This window comes from Hemitrygon akajei, chromosome 27, assembly GCF_048418815.1.
Source record: "Hemitrygon akajei chromosome 27, sHemAka1.3, whole genome shotgun sequence".
NCBI lineage: Eukaryota > Metazoa > Chordata > Chondrichthyes > Myliobatiformes > Dasyatidae > Hemitrygon > Hemitrygon akajei.
Window position 1 is genome coordinate 41,465,004 of NC_133150.1, and position 22,386 is coordinate 41,487,389.

General features: G+C 43.7%; 1 protein-coding gene across 2 annotated transcripts in view; it reads left to right on the forward strand.

The window, feature by feature from the left end:
- The window catches only part of LOC140717291 (polymeric immunoglobulin receptor-like), a 42,359-nt gene that overhangs the window by 4,940 nt on the left and 15,033 nt on the right, over window positions 1-22,386 (forward strand). For both annotated transcript variants that reach the window (XM_073030725.1, XM_073030726.1), the window contains exons 2-5: window positions 10,922-11,239; window positions 13,026-13,346; window positions 18,537-18,857; window positions 20,641-20,961. In XM_073030725.1, coding sequence (XP_072886826.1) covers window positions 10,922-11,239; window positions 13,026-13,346; window positions 18,537-18,857; window positions 20,641-20,961 — 1,281 coding nt within the window. The remainder of the gene's footprint in view (window positions 1-10,921; window positions 11,240-13,025; window positions 13,347-18,536; window positions 18,858-20,640; window positions 20,962-22,386) is intronic.

Consider the following 22,386-nt stretch of genomic DNA (forward strand, 5'->3'; position numbering starts at 1 on the left):
GCTTGTTCGGCAACAAGGGATATTCTTGCTGCTTCCTGATGCGCTGAAGTAACCTATTGGCCCTCTTTCACCACAACTTCTCCTTTCATCCACGTTCAGCTCTCAGGATTTGGGTGAACATAAACTGGCTCTCCCGCCTCAAAGTTCCGATGTTCTGTATTTGAATCATATCGCACTTTCGTTCTGTTGTCTGTGTCTTACTCGGTTTTCCAGATCAAGGCACAATAAATCCAATTGGGAATGCAACCTGCGGCCCAACAACAGCTCAGATGAAACCACTGGTGGTTTGTGGAGTTATCGGGTACCTGAAAAAAACTGTTGATGCTGGTGTGTATGTCCCTATTCAACTTTTGTATCCTCTGCTTGACAGTCTGAACAGCTCTCTCAGCCATACCGTTTGATGATGGGTGACAGGGGGGCTAATGTTGCAATCAAATTCCAATGTCCTGTAAAAAATAGTTTGAATTCCTCACTTGTGAACATGGGACCGTTATCATAGACCACAGTATCGAGGATTATATGTGTACCTAATAGTAGCATAAAATGTTTATCGTCGTGCCTGATCGAAGTCATCGCCGCTTTGACATCATTCCATTTAGAATGCGCATCGAAGACTACCAATGGCATCTGACTGTCCAATGGACCTGCACAGTCTACGTTTGAACATGTCCAGGGTTTGGTGGGTCTTGCTTGAGAAAGTGGAGTATTCAGATGCTGGTGACGAGCAATATTCATTGTATATTTAGATAGTCCTTTCAGCCGTGGTGTTGGCATCTAGTTTTCCACTTGAGAGTTTTAGTAAATGGCGCTGTTTGGCCTCGTGTTTGTTGTTTTATTTTCCCTTAAAATCCTGTTTGCATTAAAGTCTGTGAACTACTGACCTGCTTCAGTGTCTCTCTCTCCCTCTGCACTTCGCCCATATCCAAACATCTTGACAGCAATGTCATGGTGTGATCCGTGAAATCCGCATTCCGGTTCACAGTCCGGTCCAGGTTCCTTATTCCAGGTTTTCTGGGTTTCCCCAGTTTCTGTTGAGGCAGCTGATTCTCATATGGGCTGGCTTCATAAATAGCTTCAGGATTCAGCCTCTGGCTGCTGGATTGTTCCTGTCCAAACCCCTGGTCTGTATCCCTTCCCTTCAACTTATCCTTGAACCTAGCCTCATCTCACCTGAAGCCTTGCCTTCACCACTGTCAAGTTGAACCACCAGAGCAAGATAAGGAACTGGCTTTGTGTCCTTGCCTTCCCTAGGTAGGTCCGGCTGTCTGCCACTATGTTGTGTTGGGAACCTTCTCATCCTATTCTGCATTCTGTGTAATGAGTCCCGGCCCTACGTCCTGTTTCCATGGAGGGGTCGTGGCTCTGTGTTCCACATTCCTGTCTCTCCCTCAACCAAGGCTCTGCTTTTCTGTCTCTTCCTTGACCTAGTCAAGGCTTCGGGGTCTCGTCCAGTCTGAGCCATGTACAAGAACCTTGTCCTGTCCAAGCCACGGCTTATTGTTCTTGTCCATGTGCCTTGCCTAGCCCAGTGCTGGGTTTCCCTTGTATTGTCCAGGACTCTCATGTCCAGTCTTATTGCATCTCCTCGTCCTGTAGCCACGTCTTGTCCTTGCCTAGTTCTGGAGTCCGAGCCTGAGTGAAGACCCAGGTTCTGGGTCTTTGCCCAGTCTCTGGCTCAGAGTCCAAGCCCAAGCTCCTAGTTCCCAGTTCCATGTCCTGGTTCTGCTATCCTAGTCTTGTCCTAGCCCAGGCCCAGAATCCTTGACTCGTCCAGGGCCTGTGTCATGTCCGGTGTCCTCTCTTCCCCATTTTCCTTGCTTCCTTGATGCACCTAGTCCTCTCCCTAGTTTTCCAGTGTCTGTGTCTTGCATTTGGGTCTGCTCCCAATTCCCCCCTTGTGACAAGCAAGTCTCAAACCACCAAAGCTAGACCCAGCAGAGAGTGAAAACATCTCATCTTGGCCCTGAGCTTCATTGGTCAGGCAGGGGAGAAGCTACAGGCGATTGACTCTGTTCTGTGTGAAGCTACTGAAGCAATGAAGCAGATAATCTCTCTGTCTCTCTGTCTCCTCTCCCCCCCCCCCCCCAGACAGAGTTTGTCTGAGTGGTGTCAGTGCATAATCAGGACTTATGATGTGCTCCAGCTGATGATATGACCATTTACCACCTGCTCCCATGGCTTCACGTGACTCTGACTGAGGGTTGCTAAGCAGGTGCTACACCTTGCCCAAGGGTGACCTTCACAGGGTACCAGAGGTAAGGGGCATCTTACACTTCCTTTAGTGGAGAGGAATCCCCACCCCACCACCAGTGTATTAATGGATAAGCAAACACAAGGATATGAGGAATGTGAGGATCATGGGGACCTTGTTGAGTATGATCACTGATCATTGAGTGTGAATGAAGATGTAGATAAGGTGATTAGAAAGGCAGACATAACAGTTTCCTTTATTTGCAGATTCCAAGGATATAGAGACAGTGTGGTTCTGCCCATGGCTTGAACACTGTGGTCATTTGTGGTCACCACATTACCAGAGAGACAAGAAAGTACTGGGGAGACTGCTGCCTGGGACTGAGTGATTCACTCGCTGGATTGACTGGATGGGCTGGGGTTAATTTGTCTGAAACTAAAGAGGCAAAGAGGAGACTTAATTAAGTTGTGAAAAATTATAAAAGGCATCAAAAGTATGAACAGGAATAATTTTGATCACTCAGATGAGGTGTTAAAAATAGGGGTCTTAGGTTAAAATTTAACTGTTGTTAGGATTAGAGGGGACATGAGGAGAACACTTTTCTCCCAGGTAGGAGTTAACTCGACTCGTGTGTCTATTGGTGGGTCCTCAGGTGGCTGTAGTATCCACATCATAACAATTCCGACCCCTACACCACTTGCTGTGTCAATCTGGCACATTATGGTGGATTTCCTTAATGGAGGACGCCTGTGCAGGATCTTGTTTAATGTAGGGAGACTGATGGGTGGGCAGCTACAACTTGGTCCTTGACAGATTTGCGTTTGGGTCCAATAGCATGGAATGCAAGATGACGGGGGACCCTTCACTGCTTCAGCCTTCCTCCGCCTTCTCTGCCATTGTGATGTCATCGTCTTCCATTAGTCAAACCTTTGAGGTCTTACTTGGATTGCTTGTTGTCTGGAGCCCCCTTGATCTTTCCACCAATGGAGACCTGACCAGGAGCTACACTCTGGACAACATCACTCACAAGTCTCTCCACCATGACAAGGTGACAATCCACGGAGAAGTGAGGAAGTGGTGCAGTTCTGGATCTCACTTCCTGAAGGGTTTGTAGAAGCAGGAACCCTCAGCACAACAACAGAGCCTGGAAGCTGTATTTGAAGAGGTGTCACCTGCCAGGCAGAGGACCCAGGGAAGACCAGAACAGTTTGAGCTTTTTCAACCAGTACCGAATGAAGGGCTGAACAGCCTCCTATGTCGGAAATTCTATGATCCTGACCAGGAAAACAGAAGTGGAACTGGGTATTTTATTTTTATTTACAGGAAATTCTGGTAAGATATGTCAGTGTCCTTTTTTGCTAAGTTACAAAACCAGAATGTGTAAGGATTATTATGGGGTTTTAATGTTTTCTGCATATATAGTACTTTTACATTGCCCTCAAATTTGGAGTGAATATAAATAAACTATTTTTCCAGATCACATCAACTTTCACACTATAATGAAATCATCATGATCCAGTTAGACAGAATGCATTACTTCTCCAATATGCATAAATTTATGGCCACTGTTATCCCTTATACTGAGATTTTATCTGCTGTAGAGATCACGCAGCACAAACTGGATAGATCACACTTCCAATGACATCTAAAGTTCTAACCAGGTAAACAATGATAATGTGGATTTATAAACCCAAGAGAATCTATAGATGCTAGAAATCCAGAACAACATACAAAAATGCTGAAGGAATTTGGCCAGTCATGCAGTATCTATGGAAATGAAAAAGCAGTTAAGGTTTCAGGCAGAGACTCTTTTTTTAGAACTGGATAATCATGAAATATTGTGATATATTGTGGAAAAACTTCCTCTACCTCAGCACTTCTATTCCCCAATATGGCCTCTTACCTCTTGTCGGCTGCTTATCATCTCCCCCTGGGTTCTCTCCCACCCCCTTCCTCCTATGGGTCCACTGACTTCTCCAATCAGATTCTCTCCTCATCAGTCCTTTGTCTTTCCTACCCATCTGGTTTCACCGATCAACTTTGAGATATCCTTCTTTCCCTTCCCACCCCAACATTTTATTCTGGTGTCTTTCCCCTTCCTGCCCAGTCCTGAAGAAATGTCTTGGCCCAAAAATTTGACTGTTTATTCAGTTCCATAGATTCTCTCACCTGCTGAGCTCCTCCAACATTTTGCGTATGTTGCTTTGGAATTCCAGTATCTGCAGAATTTCTTCTGTCCACGAATTGTGGAAGTGGTAACTTCCAGTAGCTGAGAAGGTGAGTAAAGGGATGCAGGTTAGAGGTAAGGGAGACCTTAGGGGGAGAATTACTGTATCTGTGACCTGTTCAAATTTAGTCCAGTATGATTCTATGAGAAATACTTAAGTAACTCACACAGACCATATCCTGTCAAAATGGATTTGATTTGGCTCAAGAACAGAGCTGATATGGATTTTACCATTGTGATCAACTCCATGTCTCAACAATGCTTGAACGTGTAATTCCAATCAGCTGTGTACCCCCCTTAATATTGAACTGATGTAAAGGGAAATCCCATCATAGCTCTTGAAATTGCACTGACCAATGGAGGGTATTTCAGAAGAGGTGAGTTTTAAATTTTGCTTCCAAGGAACTGACACAGCCTTCAGTAGGACTGAAGCCAAGTATTGGATGCTGAGTTTGCATGAAAAGCCCCTTTTACATCACATCTGTTCCCTGCTTTATTACTTCCTCAGTGGCGGGTTCTCCATAACAGATTTGATTGAATTATCACCAAGACAGATCCAGAAAGACATACAAATCTTGGAGTGAAAATCCATAACTCTGTGAAGGCAGCAACGCCAACAGATATAATATCAGTGGTAAAACAGGATTCAGTCTGGACTTTAGACTGAAAAATGTCAGAAAAGCATGTAGTGGCTGTATAAAACTTTGCTTAATCCACATTTGGAGGATGTGGGTAGTTCTGGTTGCTGCATAACAGGAAGTATGTGGAGCCTTTAGAGGGGCTGAAGAAGAGGTTCATCTGCTTATATTCTAGATGACAGCTTTATAGAGCGGGCACAGCGTAGAGGGAGACGGGGTAGGAGGGCTTTGGCTCAATGGGCTTAGGCGATAAGGAGTCGAAGTGAGGTAAGTTACTTGTGAGGAAAAAGAAGTATGTCTGAGAGACTGGTGTTCTGAACTGGGTGTCAGAAGTGTGTTGTCCAGGAGACTCCCAGCCTCCAGGATGGCCACATCTGCACCACGTGCGTCGAGCTGCAGCTCCTTAGGGAGTGGGTTAGGGAACTGGAGGTGCAGCTCAATGACCTTTGCCTGGTCAGGGAAAGTGAGGAGGTGACAGCGTGGAGCTGTAGGCAAGTAGTCACACCGGGGCCTCGGCAGACATACAAGTGGGTAACAGTCAGGAGAGGAAAGGGCAAGAGTCAGATACTAGAGAGTACCCCAGTGGCTGTGACTCTTAATAATAAGTGCTTCTGTTTGAGTATTGTTGGGGGGGGGACAGCCTACCTGGGGGAAGCGACAGTGGCCGTGCCTCTGGCACAGTGTCTGGCCCTGTGGCTCAGAAGGGAAGGGAAAGGAAGAGGATGGCAGCAGTGATAGGGAACTCTATAGTTAGGGAGTCAGACAGGCGATTCTCTGCACTCAGGGAAGAAACACGGATGGTAGTTTGCCTCCTAGGTGCCAGGGTCTGAGATGTTTCTGATCATGTCCACCATATCCTGAAGTGGGAAGGTGAATAGCCAGAGGTCGGGGTACACATTGGTACCAACGACAGAGGTAGGAAAAGGGAGGAGGTCCTGAAAACAGACCACAGAGCGTTAGGAAAGAAGCTGAGAATCAGGACCTCAAAAGTAGTAATCTTGGGATTACTGCCTGTGCCACACGACAGTGAGTATAGCAATAGAGTGAGGTGGAGGATAAATGCATGGCTGAGGGATTGGAGCAGGGAGCATGGATTCAGATTTCTGGATCATTGGGATCTTGTCTGAGTCAGGCGTGACCTGTATAAAAAGGACAGGTTGTACTTGAATCCGATGGGGAACAATATCCTGGCAGGGAGGTTTCCTAAGGCTATTGGTGAGAGTTTAAATAAGAATTGCTGGGGGTTGGGAACCAAACTGAAGAGGCGGAGGAAGGGACAGTTGGCTCACAAATTGAGAAAGATTGTAGACAGTGTGAGAGGGAGGATAGGCAGGAGATGGAGAAGGGATGCACTCAGTCCGATGGTTTGAGATGTGACTATTTTAATGCAAAAAGCATCATGAACCAAGCAGATGAGCTTAGAGCATGGATCACTCCTTGGAGCTATGATGTTGTGGCCATTACAGAGACTTGGATGGCTCAGGGGCAGGAATGGCTACGTAGAGTGCCAGGCTTTAGATGTTTCAGAATGAAAGGGAGGGAGGAAAAAGAGGTGAGGGCATGGTACGGCTGATCAGAGATAGTGTCACGGCTGCAGAAAAGGAGGAAGTCATAGAGACATGGTCTACGGAGTCTCTGTGGGTGGAAGATAGAAATAGGAAGGGGTCAATAACTCTACCGGGTGTTTTTTTTATAGACTACCCAACAGTAACAGGGATATCAGGGAGCAGATAGGGAGAGAGATTCTGGAAAGGTGTAATAATAAGAGTGTTGTGGTGGTGGGAGATTTTAATTTCCCAAAATTTGATCAGCATCTCCCTGGAGCAAGGGGTTTAGATGGGGTGAAGTTTGTTAGGTGTTTTCAGGAATGTTTCCTAATACAATATGTAGATATGCCTACAGGAGGAGGGGCCGTACTTGATCTGTTATTGGGAAAAGAACCTGGTAAAGTGTCAGGTCTCTCAGTGGCAGAGAATTTTGGAGATAGTGATCATAATTCTGTCTCCTTTACCATAGAATTGGATTGGAGAGCGATAGGAACAGACAAGTTTGGAAAGCATTTAATTGGAGTAAGGGGAAATATGAAGCTATCAGGCAGGAACTTGGAAGCATAAATAGGGAACAGATGTTCTTAGGAAATGTACAGAAGAAATGTGCCAAATGTTCAGGGGATATTTGTGTGACGTTCCGCATTCTATGTTCCAATGAGATAGGGAAAAGATAGTAGGGTACAGGAACTGAGGTGTACAAAGGCTGTTGAAAATCTAATCATGAAGAAAAGAAAAACTTGTGAAAGGTTCAAAATATTAGGTAATGATAGAGATCTAGAAAATTATAAGACTAGCAGGAAGGAGCTTAAGGATGAAATTAGGAGAGCCAGAAGGGGCCAAGAGAAGGCCTTGGCAAGCAGGATTAAGGAAAACCCCAAGGCATTTTACAAGTATGTGAAGAGCAAGAGGATAGGACATGAGAGAATAGGACCAATCAAGTGTGACAGTGGAAGTGTGTATGGAACTGGAGGAGATAGCAGAGTTACTGTAGCTCCCTTTATGTAGCAGCTTCGAGGCTGATTGTACACCTTGGCTTCCAGTTACATGTCAACTCTGGAAAAGTAGCAACTTCTATTTGCAGATTCACACCCCACTGACCATTGCAAGCTGCATCAAGCTGCAAACACTCATTTTGTCCAATACACAACTTTTAATTCCATTGTTCATTCATTTTTAAGACCTTTGAACATTGACTGGAAATGTACCCAATTTCAATAATTTTTTTATGTTATGTTGAGCAAATTATTGCATCATTCTCAGAAAAGAAAGTTAAATTTATTATTAAAGTACACATTGCATTTGTCACCACATACTATCCTTACATTCATTTACTTTTGGTCATTCACAGTAAATACAAAGTAACACAATAGAATCAATGAAAAACTACCCATGAACAAAGACAGACAAACAACAAATGTGTAAAAGACAAACAATTGTGCAAATACCAAAAGAAAAGCAAAATAATAATAAGTAAATAAGTACTAAGTAATATTTGAGAACATGAGCTGTAGAGTCCTTAAAAGTGAGTCCATTGGTTGTGAAATCAGTTCAGTGATCGGTGAAATTATCCACTCTGGTTCAGAAGCCTGATGGTTAGGGGGTAATATCTGGTCCTGAACCTGATGGGGTGCGACATGAGGCTCCTGTACCTGCTTCCTGATGGCAACAGCAAGAAGAGAGCAAGGCCTGGATGATGGATGCTGTTTTCAGTTTAGCAACATGCTCAGCAATGAAGAGGGGTTTACCAGTTATGGATTGGGCTGTACACACTATCTTTTGTGGTTTTTCTGTTTAAGGCATTGATGTTTTCATACCATGCCATGATGCTGTCAATAAGAGTACTCTCCACTGTGCATTTATAGGACTTTGTCAGAAAGTGGGTTGGGCAATATGTGCCTAGTGGTGGGATCCCATTGGAGATGGCAGAAGTTACGAAGAATTATGTGCTGGACGCAGAGACTCAAGGCTTACCAACCACCAGCTTCCGTGTCCAGAACATAATTCTCTGTAACATCCGCCATCTCCAATAGGGTTTCACCACCAAGCACATCTTTCCCTCTCCCCCACTTTCTGCTTTCCACAACAATCACTCCCTACGCAACTCCCATGTCCATCCACCCCTCTCCACTGATTTCCCTCCTGGCACTTATTCTTGCAAGAAGAACAAATGCCTCACCTGCCCCTGCAGTTCATCCTTCACTACCATTCAGGACCCCAGACAGTCCTTCCAGGTGAAGCAACACTTTACCTGTGAATCCGGTGCTCCTGGTGCAGCCTCCTGTATACCGGTGTGACCTGATGTAGATTGGGAGACCACCTCACTGAGCACCTATACTCCATCTGCCAGAAAAAGTGTGATCTCCCAGTTCCCATCCATTTTACTTCCACTTCCCACTCCCATTCTGACATGTTAATCCATGGCATCCTCCATTGTCATAATTAGGCTACACTTAGATGAGAGGAACAACGCTTTATAATCCAACTGTGTGGCCTCCAACCTGATGGCATGAACATCGATTTCTCCAACTTCCAGTATTGCCCTGCCACCTTTCATCATTCCCAATTCCACTTTCCCTTCTTACCTTATCTCCTTACCTACCCATCACCCCCCCTCTGGTGCTCTTCCCCCTCTTCTTTCTTCCATGGCCTTTTATCGTGTCCTGTTACATTCCCCCTTCTCCAGCCCTGTATAGGTTTCACCAAACAACTTCCCAGCTCTTTATTTCACACATCGCTCCTCCCCCCAGTTTCACCTATCATCTCGTGTGTCTTCCTCCCCTAACCCCAACTTTTATCTTTGATTTCGCATCTTTTTCCTTCAGTCCTGATGAAAGGTCTCAGCCCAAAACGTCCATTGTACTCTGTTCCATAGTTGCGGCCTGGTCGTCTTTGGAGGAGAGGTCCTGACCGGGTCTCTGTGAATAAAATGCTGCTGACTTTGCTTGTTTTGATTGGTTTCCTCCCCTGTGATTGACAGACAGGACTGGACATTTGCATAATCAATGTTGGTTTGAGGGTTGTACACTGTTTCCACAACAGTGCTTGAATACCTGTCGACACTAAAGATGTCGGAAACTGGAGTTCGGAATACAATCCTGGAGGAATTCAACAGGTCAAGCACCATCTGTCAAGGGGAGGGGAAATGTCAATAGTTTGGATCGAGACCCTGCATCAAATGTGAGTGGAGAATGAGATAAAGTAGAAAGGAGAGGAGGAGGTGTGAGACTGTGTCCATTAGGTGGTTAGGGACTGAGGAGAGGTGAAGCACAACATGCAGATGGAATGGGGAGGAAAGGGAGTGGAGTTTGGAGGTGGGTGAGAGGTTGAAACGGATCAGGAGAAAAGGGGAGTAATGCAGCTGAGGGAAGAATACATCCAGCTGGAGAAATCCCCTTCAGTGGATTCATCAGGTCTACCATTGCTGGAATCTGATCTTCCTCTGCAGGGATCACTATGAAAATCGTTGTTATTGTCTTGAAATCATTGTCTTTCCTGGGCCATTTCAGTGGGGCAATTAGAAAAGAACATTACTGGAACTGGAGTCCAAGGTAAACCAGGGTGGGTAGGGATGAAAGATTTCACTCCTTAAAGGCTTTTCCGAACCAGATGGGATTCTGACAATCTGGCAATTCGTCACTATCATTATCGATATGTGGTTTTTAATTCCAGAACTAATTAATAAATTCAAACTATATTTTTACACACTTTGAAATCAAACTGCATTTCTACATACTAAAGTAACAACATCTGTTGCAGCACCTTCTAACTACACATACAAGTATTTGACAGGTACGAAATATAAAATTTCCATTGGAACCAGAAGACACATTTTCGGACATTATGTGGGGTTTCTTTCTGCAGTTTATAAATTTGTCTGTAAGTGGGAGGAAGTCAGGACATTGGTCTAAAGAGATCCTATCAACCCCATCTGAATCCTAAAGTTCCCTGGAATCGGAGACACAGACGCATCCCAAAAGAAACAGCTGGGATCTTTGTCAACATTTCAAAAGTCGACATATTCTGAAGCTACTGAAAGGTCAACACTGCCGATCTCCCTCAGTACTGCAGTGGAAGGTCAGCCCTGGGTTTCTGCTCAGGACTCTGGAGTGGGAAGTGAACCCACAATGTACTGACACAGGGGAGAGAGCACTGACACATTAACAGCACTGACTGCACTTCAGACCAAAATCATTGGCTGTGGTGTCATGGACCACATGCTGGGTGTAACCTGGTCCTGTTTCCACCACCATGTTCAAAAATATTTGTTTGCCTTGTATTGTTCTTTTCCCCTCAAATCTGAAAATGCCTTCCTCAGTTTCAGGTGCATTGTGGGCAGAGAAATATGTAAGAGGAGTTGTGGGAAGAGCGATCACAATCGATTGTTACTATGATGCAAAGTACCACTCACACACAAAGTATTGGTGCCATGGATGGACTCGTCAATGTTCAGTCTTAGTGGAAGCAAAAGGGCAACACGGACGGAGTGGACGAATGTCAATCACAGATGAACAGAAGAGAAAATTTACTGTTACTATGGAGGATCTTCACTCTGGAGATACAGGATGGTACAGCTGTGGAATTGCTACATCAACCGCCAATCTGTTATCTAACGTACATCTACAAGTATCTGATGGTAGGTTTCTCAGTGATTGACTTTGTGACTTCCATAAAGTAAGTGTCCAGACTCTGTCCATCCCTTACTATCTCTGCATTCATATTAGTGCCAAATGTTCCCTTCTATACGGTAGGTCATTGAACCCAGTCACAAATTAATTATCTCCTGAAAGCCACCAAACAGATATCTCACATTATTGTGGAATTATGAGCAGCTTTTAATAGGGGATTTAATTTAATTTAAATCTACAAGTAAAGTAAATGTCTCATGATCTTTGTCCCCACCCTGTCCATACCTCACTATCTCTGCATTAACATCAATGCCACACGTTTCCCTCACTAAACCCAGTCACAATATCATTTTCTTCTGAAAGACAGCAAACACTACGACTACTACTTTACTTTATTGTCACCAAACAATTGATACTAGAGTATACAATCATCACAGCGATATTTGATTCTGCACTTTGTGCTCCCTGAAGTACGAATCCAAGTAAATATAATAAAAATTTAAATTATAAATCATAATTAGAAAATAGAAAAGGGAAAGTAAGTTAGTGTAAGTCAGGTCCGGATATTTGGAAGGTACGGCCCAGATATGGGTCAGGATCCGTTCAGCAGTCTTATCGCAGTTGGAAAGAAGCTGTTCCCAAATCCAGCCGTATGAATCTTCAAGCTCCTGAACCTTATCCCAGAGGGAAGAGGGACAAAAAGTGTGTTGGCTGGGTGGGTCGTGTCCTTGATTATCCTGGCAGCACTGCTCCGACAGCGTGCGGTGTAAAGTGAGTCCAAGGATGGAAGATTGGTTTGTGTGATGTGCTGGGCTATGTTCACGATCTTCTGCAGCTTCTTCTGGTCTTGGACAGGACAACTTCCATACCAGGCTGTGATGCACCCTAGAAGAATGCTTTCTACGGTGCATCTACAAAAATTAGTGAGGGTTTTAGGGGACAGGCCAAATTTCTTCAGCTTTCTCAGGAAGTAAAGGCGCTGGTGGGCCTTCTTGGCAGTGGGCTCTGCTTGGTTAGACCAAGTCAGGTCATTTGTGATACATTTGACATTCTTGTCACATGTGACAGATATCTCGCATTACTGTCTTAAAACAAGCAGGGGCCGCTTTATTTGGAACGTCCTGTACCTCTTAAAGTGGCCAATGATTGGATATTCCTGGTCTTCTGCTTCTGTGGCCCATCCACTTCATGGTTCGATAAGTTGTATTTTCAGATGCTCTTCTGCACACCACTGTCATAACACACGTTTATTTGAATTCCTGTCACCATATGGGAGGCAGGGTTTGAGCATCGGCACAACATTGTGGGCCGAAGGGCCTGTAATGTGCTGTACTATTCTATGTTCTATGTTTCTGTCAGCTTGAACCAGTCTGGCCTTTCTCCTCTGATCTCTCTCATGAACAAGGTATGTTTGTTCACAGAATTGCTGCTCACTGGATTTTTTTATGTTGTTTACACCATTCTCTGTAAACTCTAGAGACCATTGTGGGTGAAAATCCCAGAAGATTAGTAGTTTCTGAGATTATCTAACTTCACCATCTGGCCCGAACAATTATTTCATGGTCAAAGTCACTTAGATCACCTTTCTTCCTCATTCTCATGTCTGGCCTAAACAAAGACAGAACCTCTCGCCGATGTCTGCATCCTTATATGGACTGTATTGCTGCCACATGATTGACTAATTAGATATTTGCATTGATGAGCAGGTGAACAGGTGTATCTAATAAAATGGCAGAAGAGTGTTTAATTTTCAGATGTTCATTCAGTGTCTGAATGTTTAATTGTTTCCTGCAGAACCCGTGTCTGTTCCTGTTCTTCGATATCTGTCACCAGCAAATGTCTCACGTCTAGGGGGCTCAGTGTCAGTTTCCTGTGAGTCCTTCCAGGGATCCCTTCCCATTCAGTACAGATGGCATGAACAAACTTCATCTGGGTATTACAAGATCTCAGACACCAATGAACTGGCTCTGCATTGTCAATCCTTCAACCACCAGCACCATCAATATTACTGCAGAGCCTCGAATCGGCTTGGACCAAAATCCAGTGGAATGGTTAATGTGACAGTCTTCAACAACGGAGAGATCTGCAGTTATGTGACAGAAATCAATGGCATCAGTAAGTTCTAATTCCAAGGGAGGAAACATTTAAATATTTATTTTCATTACTCTATTACTGCTGCTCTTGTACTTCTAGTGAGGGTAAGGAATTTCTTTACATCTGTAGAAGCTACACATTGCAGCCTCCATCAGGTAGAAATAACATGTAGTGAACAATTAAATCCTTCACTTCCTCCTGGAAGATGTGGAGCCTCTCAAACATAGTTGGAATTTGCACTTCCAGACAAACTGAGGGCATTCCATTCATACTTCTGGCTTCTGCTTTGAAAAGGCCAGAGTAGGCATTGAGTTTTTAGTCAGTGACGCTCATAAAATGAAAAGGAAGGACAGGTCTACAAGTGGGTTAATCACCTGGACCAGATTGACTGCACCCCAATGTTCTGAAAGAAATAGCTGAAGAGATTATGGAGGCATAAGTGGTGAACTTTCAAGAAGAACTAGACTCTGGATTGTTCCGGAGGACTGGAAATTTGAAAATGTCACTCCACTCTTTAAGAAGGAAGGGAGGTAAAAGAAAGGAAATTATGGAGCAGTTAGCATGACATCAGTGGTTGGGAAGATGTTGGAGTCCATTATTAAGAACAAGCTTTTTCTTAGCAAACATCCACGAAAACAGAGGAGTGGCCCAAAGAATGAATGACAGTTAAATGTTAGAGCCCAAAGCCCCGCACCCCAACTCCCCCCTCCCACACACAAGCAGTGGCAAGGCAACGAACCCCTCCTTCCCACACGAGCAAAAAAACCACCGGCACCCTACACTGGGCACTCTGGCACGCAGCAAAGTATCAATAAAGACACAGACTTGCAGAACCCCAAAGACTACTCGTTCACCCAGTTATTCAATTTACTACAGGGTCTCTCTCTCTCTAATAAGGGAAAAAGAGGTGTCCCTGCATCTCAGTGAGAGGGGACACACAACAAACAACTCGTTGATTTACAATGTTAAATGGCTGTTGCGTCACTAGTTCCGAGCTCTGCGCCCAGAGAGTCGGCCCCAGGGCTCAGGTCTCAGGACACACAGCCAGCAGCTAACCTGCTGCTCCCGATGTTCCGCCTTCTCCAGTGACGCCTCAGTCAGGGGCACCGGCCTAGAATCAGCCTGCCTCCACAGCCATGAAAATCCGACACCCTGAATGAACACTCGTCTTCCAGGCCGTGTCCTTGGGGTATCAAGACCGGTCGTCAGGCCCTGATAGCGGGTCCCATTCCCACAGATATCTGAAGTCAGAGTCAGTCTTCCAAAGAACCTTTACAAGGAAACAAAAACATATATCAAAAACAGAAACAGAGCCATTTCAGAAGGTGCAAGCAAACTGGTAATGTTACAGCTATATAGGACCCTGGTCAGACCCCACTTGGAGTACTGTACTCATTTCTGGTCACCTCACTATAGGAAGGATGTGGACACCATAGAAAGGGTGCAGAGGGGACTGACAAGGATGTTGCCTGGATTGGGAAGTGTGCCTTATGGGAATAGGTTGAGTGAACTCGATCTTTTCTCCTTGGGGTGGTGGAGGATGAGAGGTGAACTGATAGAGGTGTACAATATGATGAGAGGCAATAATCGTGTGGATAGTGAGAGGTTTTTTCCCAGGGCTGAAATGGCTAAAATGAGAGGGCACAGTTCTAAGTTTCAGGGAAGCTGGTACAGAGGCGATGTCAGGGGCAGAGGGTAGTGAGTGCATGGAATGGGCTGCTGGCGACAGTGGTGGATAAGGTCTTTTAAGAGACTCCAGGATAGGTACATGTAACCCTAGGTAATTTCTAAAGTATGCACGTGTTCGGCATAGCATTCTGGGCCGAAGTTCCTGTATTGTGCTGTAGGATTTCTGTTTCCATGTTTCAAAGCAGTTGCCATTTAGCACCATCTTGACTTTGCTCCACCGTCCGAGTCCATTGTTAAGAACAAGGTTTTGGGGTACTTGGAGGTATTTGATAAAACATGGTTTCCCTATGGGGAAATCTTGTCTGAAAAATCATCCTCAGAAAGCAAGGACGTCCCTTTCTTTGATTTATTTACCGATAGAGTGCAGAGTAGGTCCCTCCGGCCCTACAAGCCACACAGGCCCAGCAACCCTTGGCAAACCCGATTAACGATATCCTAATCACAGGGCAATCAACAAAGACCAATTAATCTTTCCAATATGTCTTTAGAATGTGGGTGGAAACGGGACCACCCCGGGGAAACACCACACATTCCACATGTACAACGAACAGAGTCCGTTCATTAGAATGGAGATGAAGAGAAATTTATTTAGCCAGAGGGTGTTGAATCTGTGGAATTACTTATCACAGACAGCTTTTGAGGCCAAATCATTGGGTGTATTGAAAATGGAGCATGATAGTTTCATGTTTAGTAAAGGCATCAGAGATTACAGGGAGAAATCAGGAGAATGGGATTGAGTGGGATAATAACTCAGCCATGATGGAATGGTGCGGCAGACTCTACGGGCAAAATGGTTTAATTCTGCTCCTGTGTCTTATGGTCATCACTAGCTTTAGAATTCCGTGAACAGTCCAAGTAAATTATTGACCACTGAAACTGAGTTTCAGGTAGCTGATTGAAATACCTCACTCACTTTGAGATATAGGAAAGGAATTTGAGTCTATGTACAGATATGAACAAGACTGCTGCATTTCATGGCTGTGAACAGGATAATAAGCTTTCAAAATTCATGCAAAACTGTGTATGAATGTCAGTCCTATGCGAAGGATGGGCAAGTCTTCAGCTTGCTGCTCCACGAGGTTAACCTGTCTCTGTGCTGAACTGAGCCGGTGGCCTGTACAGTAATTAACGGCTCCTTCACTGGCTACAGCGATGACTGGCTGTATGGCTGTGGACTCACATTTGTGAATTTCAGTTCCAAATCTACTTACTCACTTTTAGTTTTTGCATGGTTTATTTTTTTACTACACATTGTGCATTTGACTGTTTTTTAATGGATTCTATAGTTTTTTTTGTTTTGCGGCTGCTTGTAAACAGAAAATCTGAAGGCTGTATATAGTAATCATACTTTGACATTAAATGTACTTTGAATTTTTAAATTGAACTGCAATATGATTGGCTGTGATCCAATAAGCCGTCACACCAAAGCAATAAAATAGAATTCTGATTTTAACCTTTCAAAAGTATGTTACAGTTTAGAGAGGATGCAGCAGAGTCACAGAGATATTGGTTGAGGAAACAGGTGCTTCGGCCCAAATCGTCCATGCTGACCAGTGTCTTCCTGAGCTTCTCCCATTTCCTCACAATTGGCTGGAATCCTTCTAAAGCTTTCCTGTCCATGAACTTGTCCAAATCTATTTGAAACATTGGATGTTTACCTAACCTCTAGCACATCCTCTGGCAGCCTTTTCCACGTACACATTGCTCTGTGTGGAAAACTCAGCCCCTCCAAGACTTTCCCCTCTCACTTTAACCCGAGGCTCTTTAGTTTCCGACTTCCCTAACCTGGGATAAAAACCGTGATTAACCACCATACCTTTGTCTCTCTTAATTTGTAAACGTTTATCAGGTCACCCCTCAGCTGTGTTCACTTCACGGAAAACTGTCCTAGCCTATCGATAACCCAAACCGTCCAGTCCCAGTAGCATCTTTGTGAATGTTTTCTGTACCTTCTCTAATTGAATCACACTCTTCCTCTGGAACTGCACAGGGTAGACAAGGTGAGGTCTGGTCAACATCCTTTATAGTTGTAACATGTCATCCCAACTATACTTAATGCCCCATCCAAAGAAGGCAAGCCAGCCATACTCCTTGATCAACACTTTGTCCACCTGTGTCATCACTTTCAGGGCCCAATGTAGTTGCACGCCTCGTTCCCTACAGTGTAAGTTGTGTCCTTGTTTAATTTCCCAAAATACATCACTTCACACTCCCTGAGTTCAATTCCATCACCTGTTCCATTGGCCACCTTCCAAGTTCAAAGTTCAAAGTAATTTTATTACCAAACTATGTATACCATAAACAATCTAGAGTTTCATCTTTTCGCAGATACCCACAAAACAAAGTAACACAATAGAATCCACGACAAACCATGCACAACAAGGACTGACAAACATCTAATGTGCAAAAGAGGATGAATGGTGCAAATAATAAAAATATGTAAACAATTAATACATGGAACATGAGACGAAGAGTCTCTGAAAGTGAGTCCAGAGCTGCGGAGTCAGTTCAGCACTGAGATGAGTGAAGCCAATCCAGGAGTCCGATAGCTGCAGATCGCCAAGTGCTGACGAACCTGGTGGCGTGGGCCCCAGGACTCCAGCACCTCCCACCTGATGGTAGTAACGACAAGACAGGGAGACGGGTCAAGTGCAGGCAGATGGAACAGGCCCAACTGGGGGTCATTGCTGGCACAGAGTAACGGGGCTGAACACTGGATCATCTTCCAGGTCCCTTTGTAAACTTTGACAACTCTTTCCACTGTCTACCACACTACAGTGTCATCCACACATTATTAATCATGTTACCTACATTATAATAACAAACTTTCATATTGATGACAAATAACAGTGGTTTACAAATAACAGCACTGCTCCCAATGGCACACCACTGGTGATAAAATCTGATGTTGTCAGAAAACCAAATCCTCACCATCACAATCTGACTGTTTCCATCATCAAAAAACTCAGTCATATTTTTAGAGAGAAGATTTTCCATGCACAAAATCATGTTGACTATCCCAGATCAGATCTTACCTTTTCAAATTCAGGTAGATCCTGTCTCATACAATCGGCTCCAGTAAGTCACCCACCACTGACCTTGGGCTCACCTGTCTGGAATGGGACTGGATCAGTAATCTATTGACTCAGAAATGTGAAAACACACTGAGACATTAGTGGACAGTGACAATGATGACTCCAATCAAATAAAAATCATTACTTGTGAAGAGCTGTGAGCACGTGATGAGGGACGATGCTGTTGTCTTCTCAGTCTATGTGGAATTCAATTACACCAATTGATAGTGTCGCAGATTCCTTAGAACACAGCGACAGCTTTAAATAAAACATATTGAATTTTATTCTGTTCTTGATATTCTGTTTTTATTCTTCTCCATCAGATCCAGAGTAACAATGATTTTGTTCTCCTTTACACTTGTGTACAGGAAATAAGATTAAACAGCCTTGAATCTGCTTGTGTAAATTTGATTTTATCTGTCCATTTTCTGAAGAATTTCTCTCTCAGTTTCAGGTGCTTTATGGGCAGAAGATAAAGTAAGAGGAGTTGTGGGAAGAGCAATCACAATCGATTGTCACTATGCACCAATGTACCGTTCACACACAAAGTACTGGTACCCAACGTCGGATCGCCAATGGACATTGTCAGTGAATGCAAATGGGCAAAATGAGCTTCATGGAAGAATGACAATCAGAGATAACACCTCCCTGGGACTATTTACTGTTAATATGGAGAATCCTGTCCCTCAAGATTCAGGAGCTTACAGATGTGGAATTACAACATCTGGCAATGATCCATCTTTTGAGATTGATGTAGACGTTTCTAGCGGTAGGTTTCTCATATATTGTCTTGAAGTCTCCACTGAAATGTCTGATTCATGTTTTCCCTGGTTGGAGTGAGGGCAGCACGGATATCCAGAGGCTCTACAGTGGGGCAGAGTCCTGTGGGTTGTGGGCTAGGAATGGGGAAACCTCTCTCATGATGATCTCATTCAGTGCGGGGTCTGATCCACTGATGGGACACCGATTTCCAGTGGGAGGCTCAGTACATTTTCCTGCCTCTGAACTGTGTAAAATTTCACACTGTCAGAGGTTTGAATTCAGACCAAAACAAATGGTCTGATGTTAATCAGTCGATAACAAACATGTGTTTCTCATGGTGTGAATAGCTTGAAATTCATAAAAAGGGAATCCGTTCCAGAGCTAAACAGACTTCATTCAGTTCTCCCACAGCAGGCTTTTCCACTACCCATCCCTGCTTCATGGATCAGTCACTCCCCCCTCTACCACATGCTGACTCTCTTTGTCTCTGTCAATGTGCTCCAGGAATCCACTCCCCAACACCCACAAAAAAGATTCTATCTTCCCTATCTCTGACTTCTATGATTTTATAAACTTCGATCAGGAATCCCCTCAGCTTCCTACAGTCCAGCAAAAAGAATCCAAGTTTTTCCAACTTCTGTCCATGGCTAATACACTCCAATCCAGGTAACTATGTTTTATTGATTGATTGATTGAGATATACCGTGGATTATGCCCTTCAAGCATTGTCACCCAGCAATCCCCAGATTTAGCCCTAACCTCATCATGAGACAATTTACAGTGATCAATTGACCTACCACCTAGTAGGTCTTTGGACCGTGTATCAGAACTGGAAATTATATTCAACATGAAGTCAATCTTCCCTAATGTATCAGGAGTATTTGAAGGCATTGGGCCTGTACTCATTGATGTTTATAAGAATGAGGTTATCAAACATTGAAAAGCCCAGTGGGTGTGGAGAGGAGGTTTCCTACAGTGTGAGCATCCAGGACTAGAGGGCACAGACTCAGAATCGAAGGATGTCCTTGAACAGAGAGATGAGCGTGAATTTCTTTAGCCCAAAGCTGGTGATTCTGTGGAATGCATTGCCACAGCAAGCTGTGGAGGCCAAATCACTGGGTATATTTAAAGCAGAGGTTGATTCTTAAGGGCATCAAAGGATACAAAGAGAAGGCAGGAGAATAGATAAAGAGGGATAATAAAGCAGCCATGATTGAATGGTGGAGCAGACTCAATGGACTGAATGGCATAATTCCACTGCTATATCTTATTGTCTTATGGCCTATGGTCTTTCTAGATCTCCAGTCACATATGATTTCTTATTGGCTTCATATCGATATCAATACTCATAGGTCCCCTTGCTGCTGTCAGTCACTAACACCAATAACAATTATACTCTTGTCCCAAAAGTCACCATTCATTTTGTACATATCTGACAATATCCTACTTTCACATGATGGGGAGTTTTCCAGGACACACACAAATGTTGCCATTCCAACGTCAAACTGTTAGGTGACCCCCTAGACTGTCTCCTTGATGCTGAGAGAGATTGTAACTCTGATTTCCACACTGACGCATACTCGGTATCACCACTGCTGTCCCGATCTGGAGTCCTGCTGTGTTCTGGGATAATGGCAGACACGGCAGTTCAGGCAGCTGCGAGGATTCAGAGACTCAGAGAGGTCGATGAGCTGCTGAGATTCGAAACTGGTCGGTCCTGGTTGAGATACAGAATTGCTGAAATCTTCAGAGTGTTTGACTTTCAGATGTTCACTGATTCTTTTCCACAGAACCCCCGTCTGTTCCTTTGGTTCGATTTTCATCACCCACAAGTGGCTTAAGTTGTGGAGACTGCATGTCAGTGTCCTGCGAGTCTGTCCATGGATCCCTTCCCATTCAGTACTCATGGTATGAAAAGACACCATCTGGGGATTCAAAGATCTCTGAGACCAACAAACTGGACCTACATTGTCAATCCTTAAAATACAAAAAATATCTGTATTATTGCAAAGCCTCAAATAATCATGGAGAAGAGTCCAGTGAAATGGTCAATGTGTCCATCTCCAACAGTGTCAGGACCTGCAGAAATGTGATTGAAGTCAACAGCACGGGTAAGTGGTGCAGGGTTTGATTCTTTATGATCGTTGATGAAGTACAACTCAATGACTGATGAGTGCTGGATTTTGTGTTGTTGGAACTTCACTCAGGAGCATGGAGTGTATGTTGTCACCACCTTTCAGAGAATGAAAAGTCTTTCAGCACAGCAGTTCAAATGTGAGTCACTCACCACAGGGTCTCCTGCCTCTGATCTGCTGCGATATACTGGGTGTGAATGTGTCTCATCTGGTAATGTTTCTACCATTAAGATAGTCCTTCTGGGATAATCTGCTGCAAAGTTTAAAGTAAATGTATTGTCCAAGCACATATTTGTCATTTTATACTATCCTGAAATCCATTTTCTTGCAGACATTCAGAGGCGATACAAATTCATAAAACAAAATCAATGAAAAAATACATACAGTCAAATGTATAAACAACCAATGTTGAAAAGAAGACAAACTGTGCAAATAGAAAAGAAACAAATTATTAATAAGTAAAAAATAATAACATTGAGAACATAAGTTATACTGTTCTTGAAAGTGTCCACTGGTTGTGGAATCTTTTGAAGTGAGTTAAGGTATCCATGCTGGTTCAGGAGCCTGATGGTTGAAGGGTAATAACTGTTTCTGAACCTGGTGGGGTGAGACCACCTCCTCAATGGCAGCAGCGTGAAGAAAGCATGGTCTGGATGGTCACAGTCCTTGATGATAGATGCTGCTTTCTCATGGCAGTGTTCCTTGTAGACTTTTGTCCATATTTGCTCTGCTTGAATTTATAAACAATTATCTGTTCTGTATATTATAGAAAATGTGCTGAGTCATAAAATCAAAGCAGTTGTATCTTGATAAAATGTGCAGAAATCACATTGATTGTGAAAGTCTGTGTCCTGAAAACCAACATATCTTTTCCTAGTGGACGGAATTGTGAGATGTGACCTCTAAAATCTGCGAATCCAAGTTCACTGAGTCTCCAAGCAGAAGTGTAAAATGATTGAGCTCAAATGAATCCTTTAATGAGTAGTTTCAAGGCCAGAAACATTATTGTACACATTAGGGTTAAATTGGAACCACTCAACCACTAAACCACTGGGGGCTTGGATAAGTTGAATTGGGTCTTACTACTTCCCAAATTCAGCAAATCAGAAATTATTAGGCAAAAACTATTAATATTTTTGAGAGAGTGGCAATAAAAAGAATGTAGATATTTACCTGGATTGATGTAGTCTAGAAAAGGGGGGAATATAATGAGTTTTGGGTGTCCTTGTACAACTTTCACTGAAAGTAAACATGCAGATGCAGCAGGACATAAAGAATGCAAATTGTATTCAGACTTGCAGAGAGAAGATTTGAATAAAGTAACAGGCATGAAACACTGTAATGTTACAGGGACTTTATCAGTTGGAAATAAGTTCAATGTATATTTATTATCAAAGTATA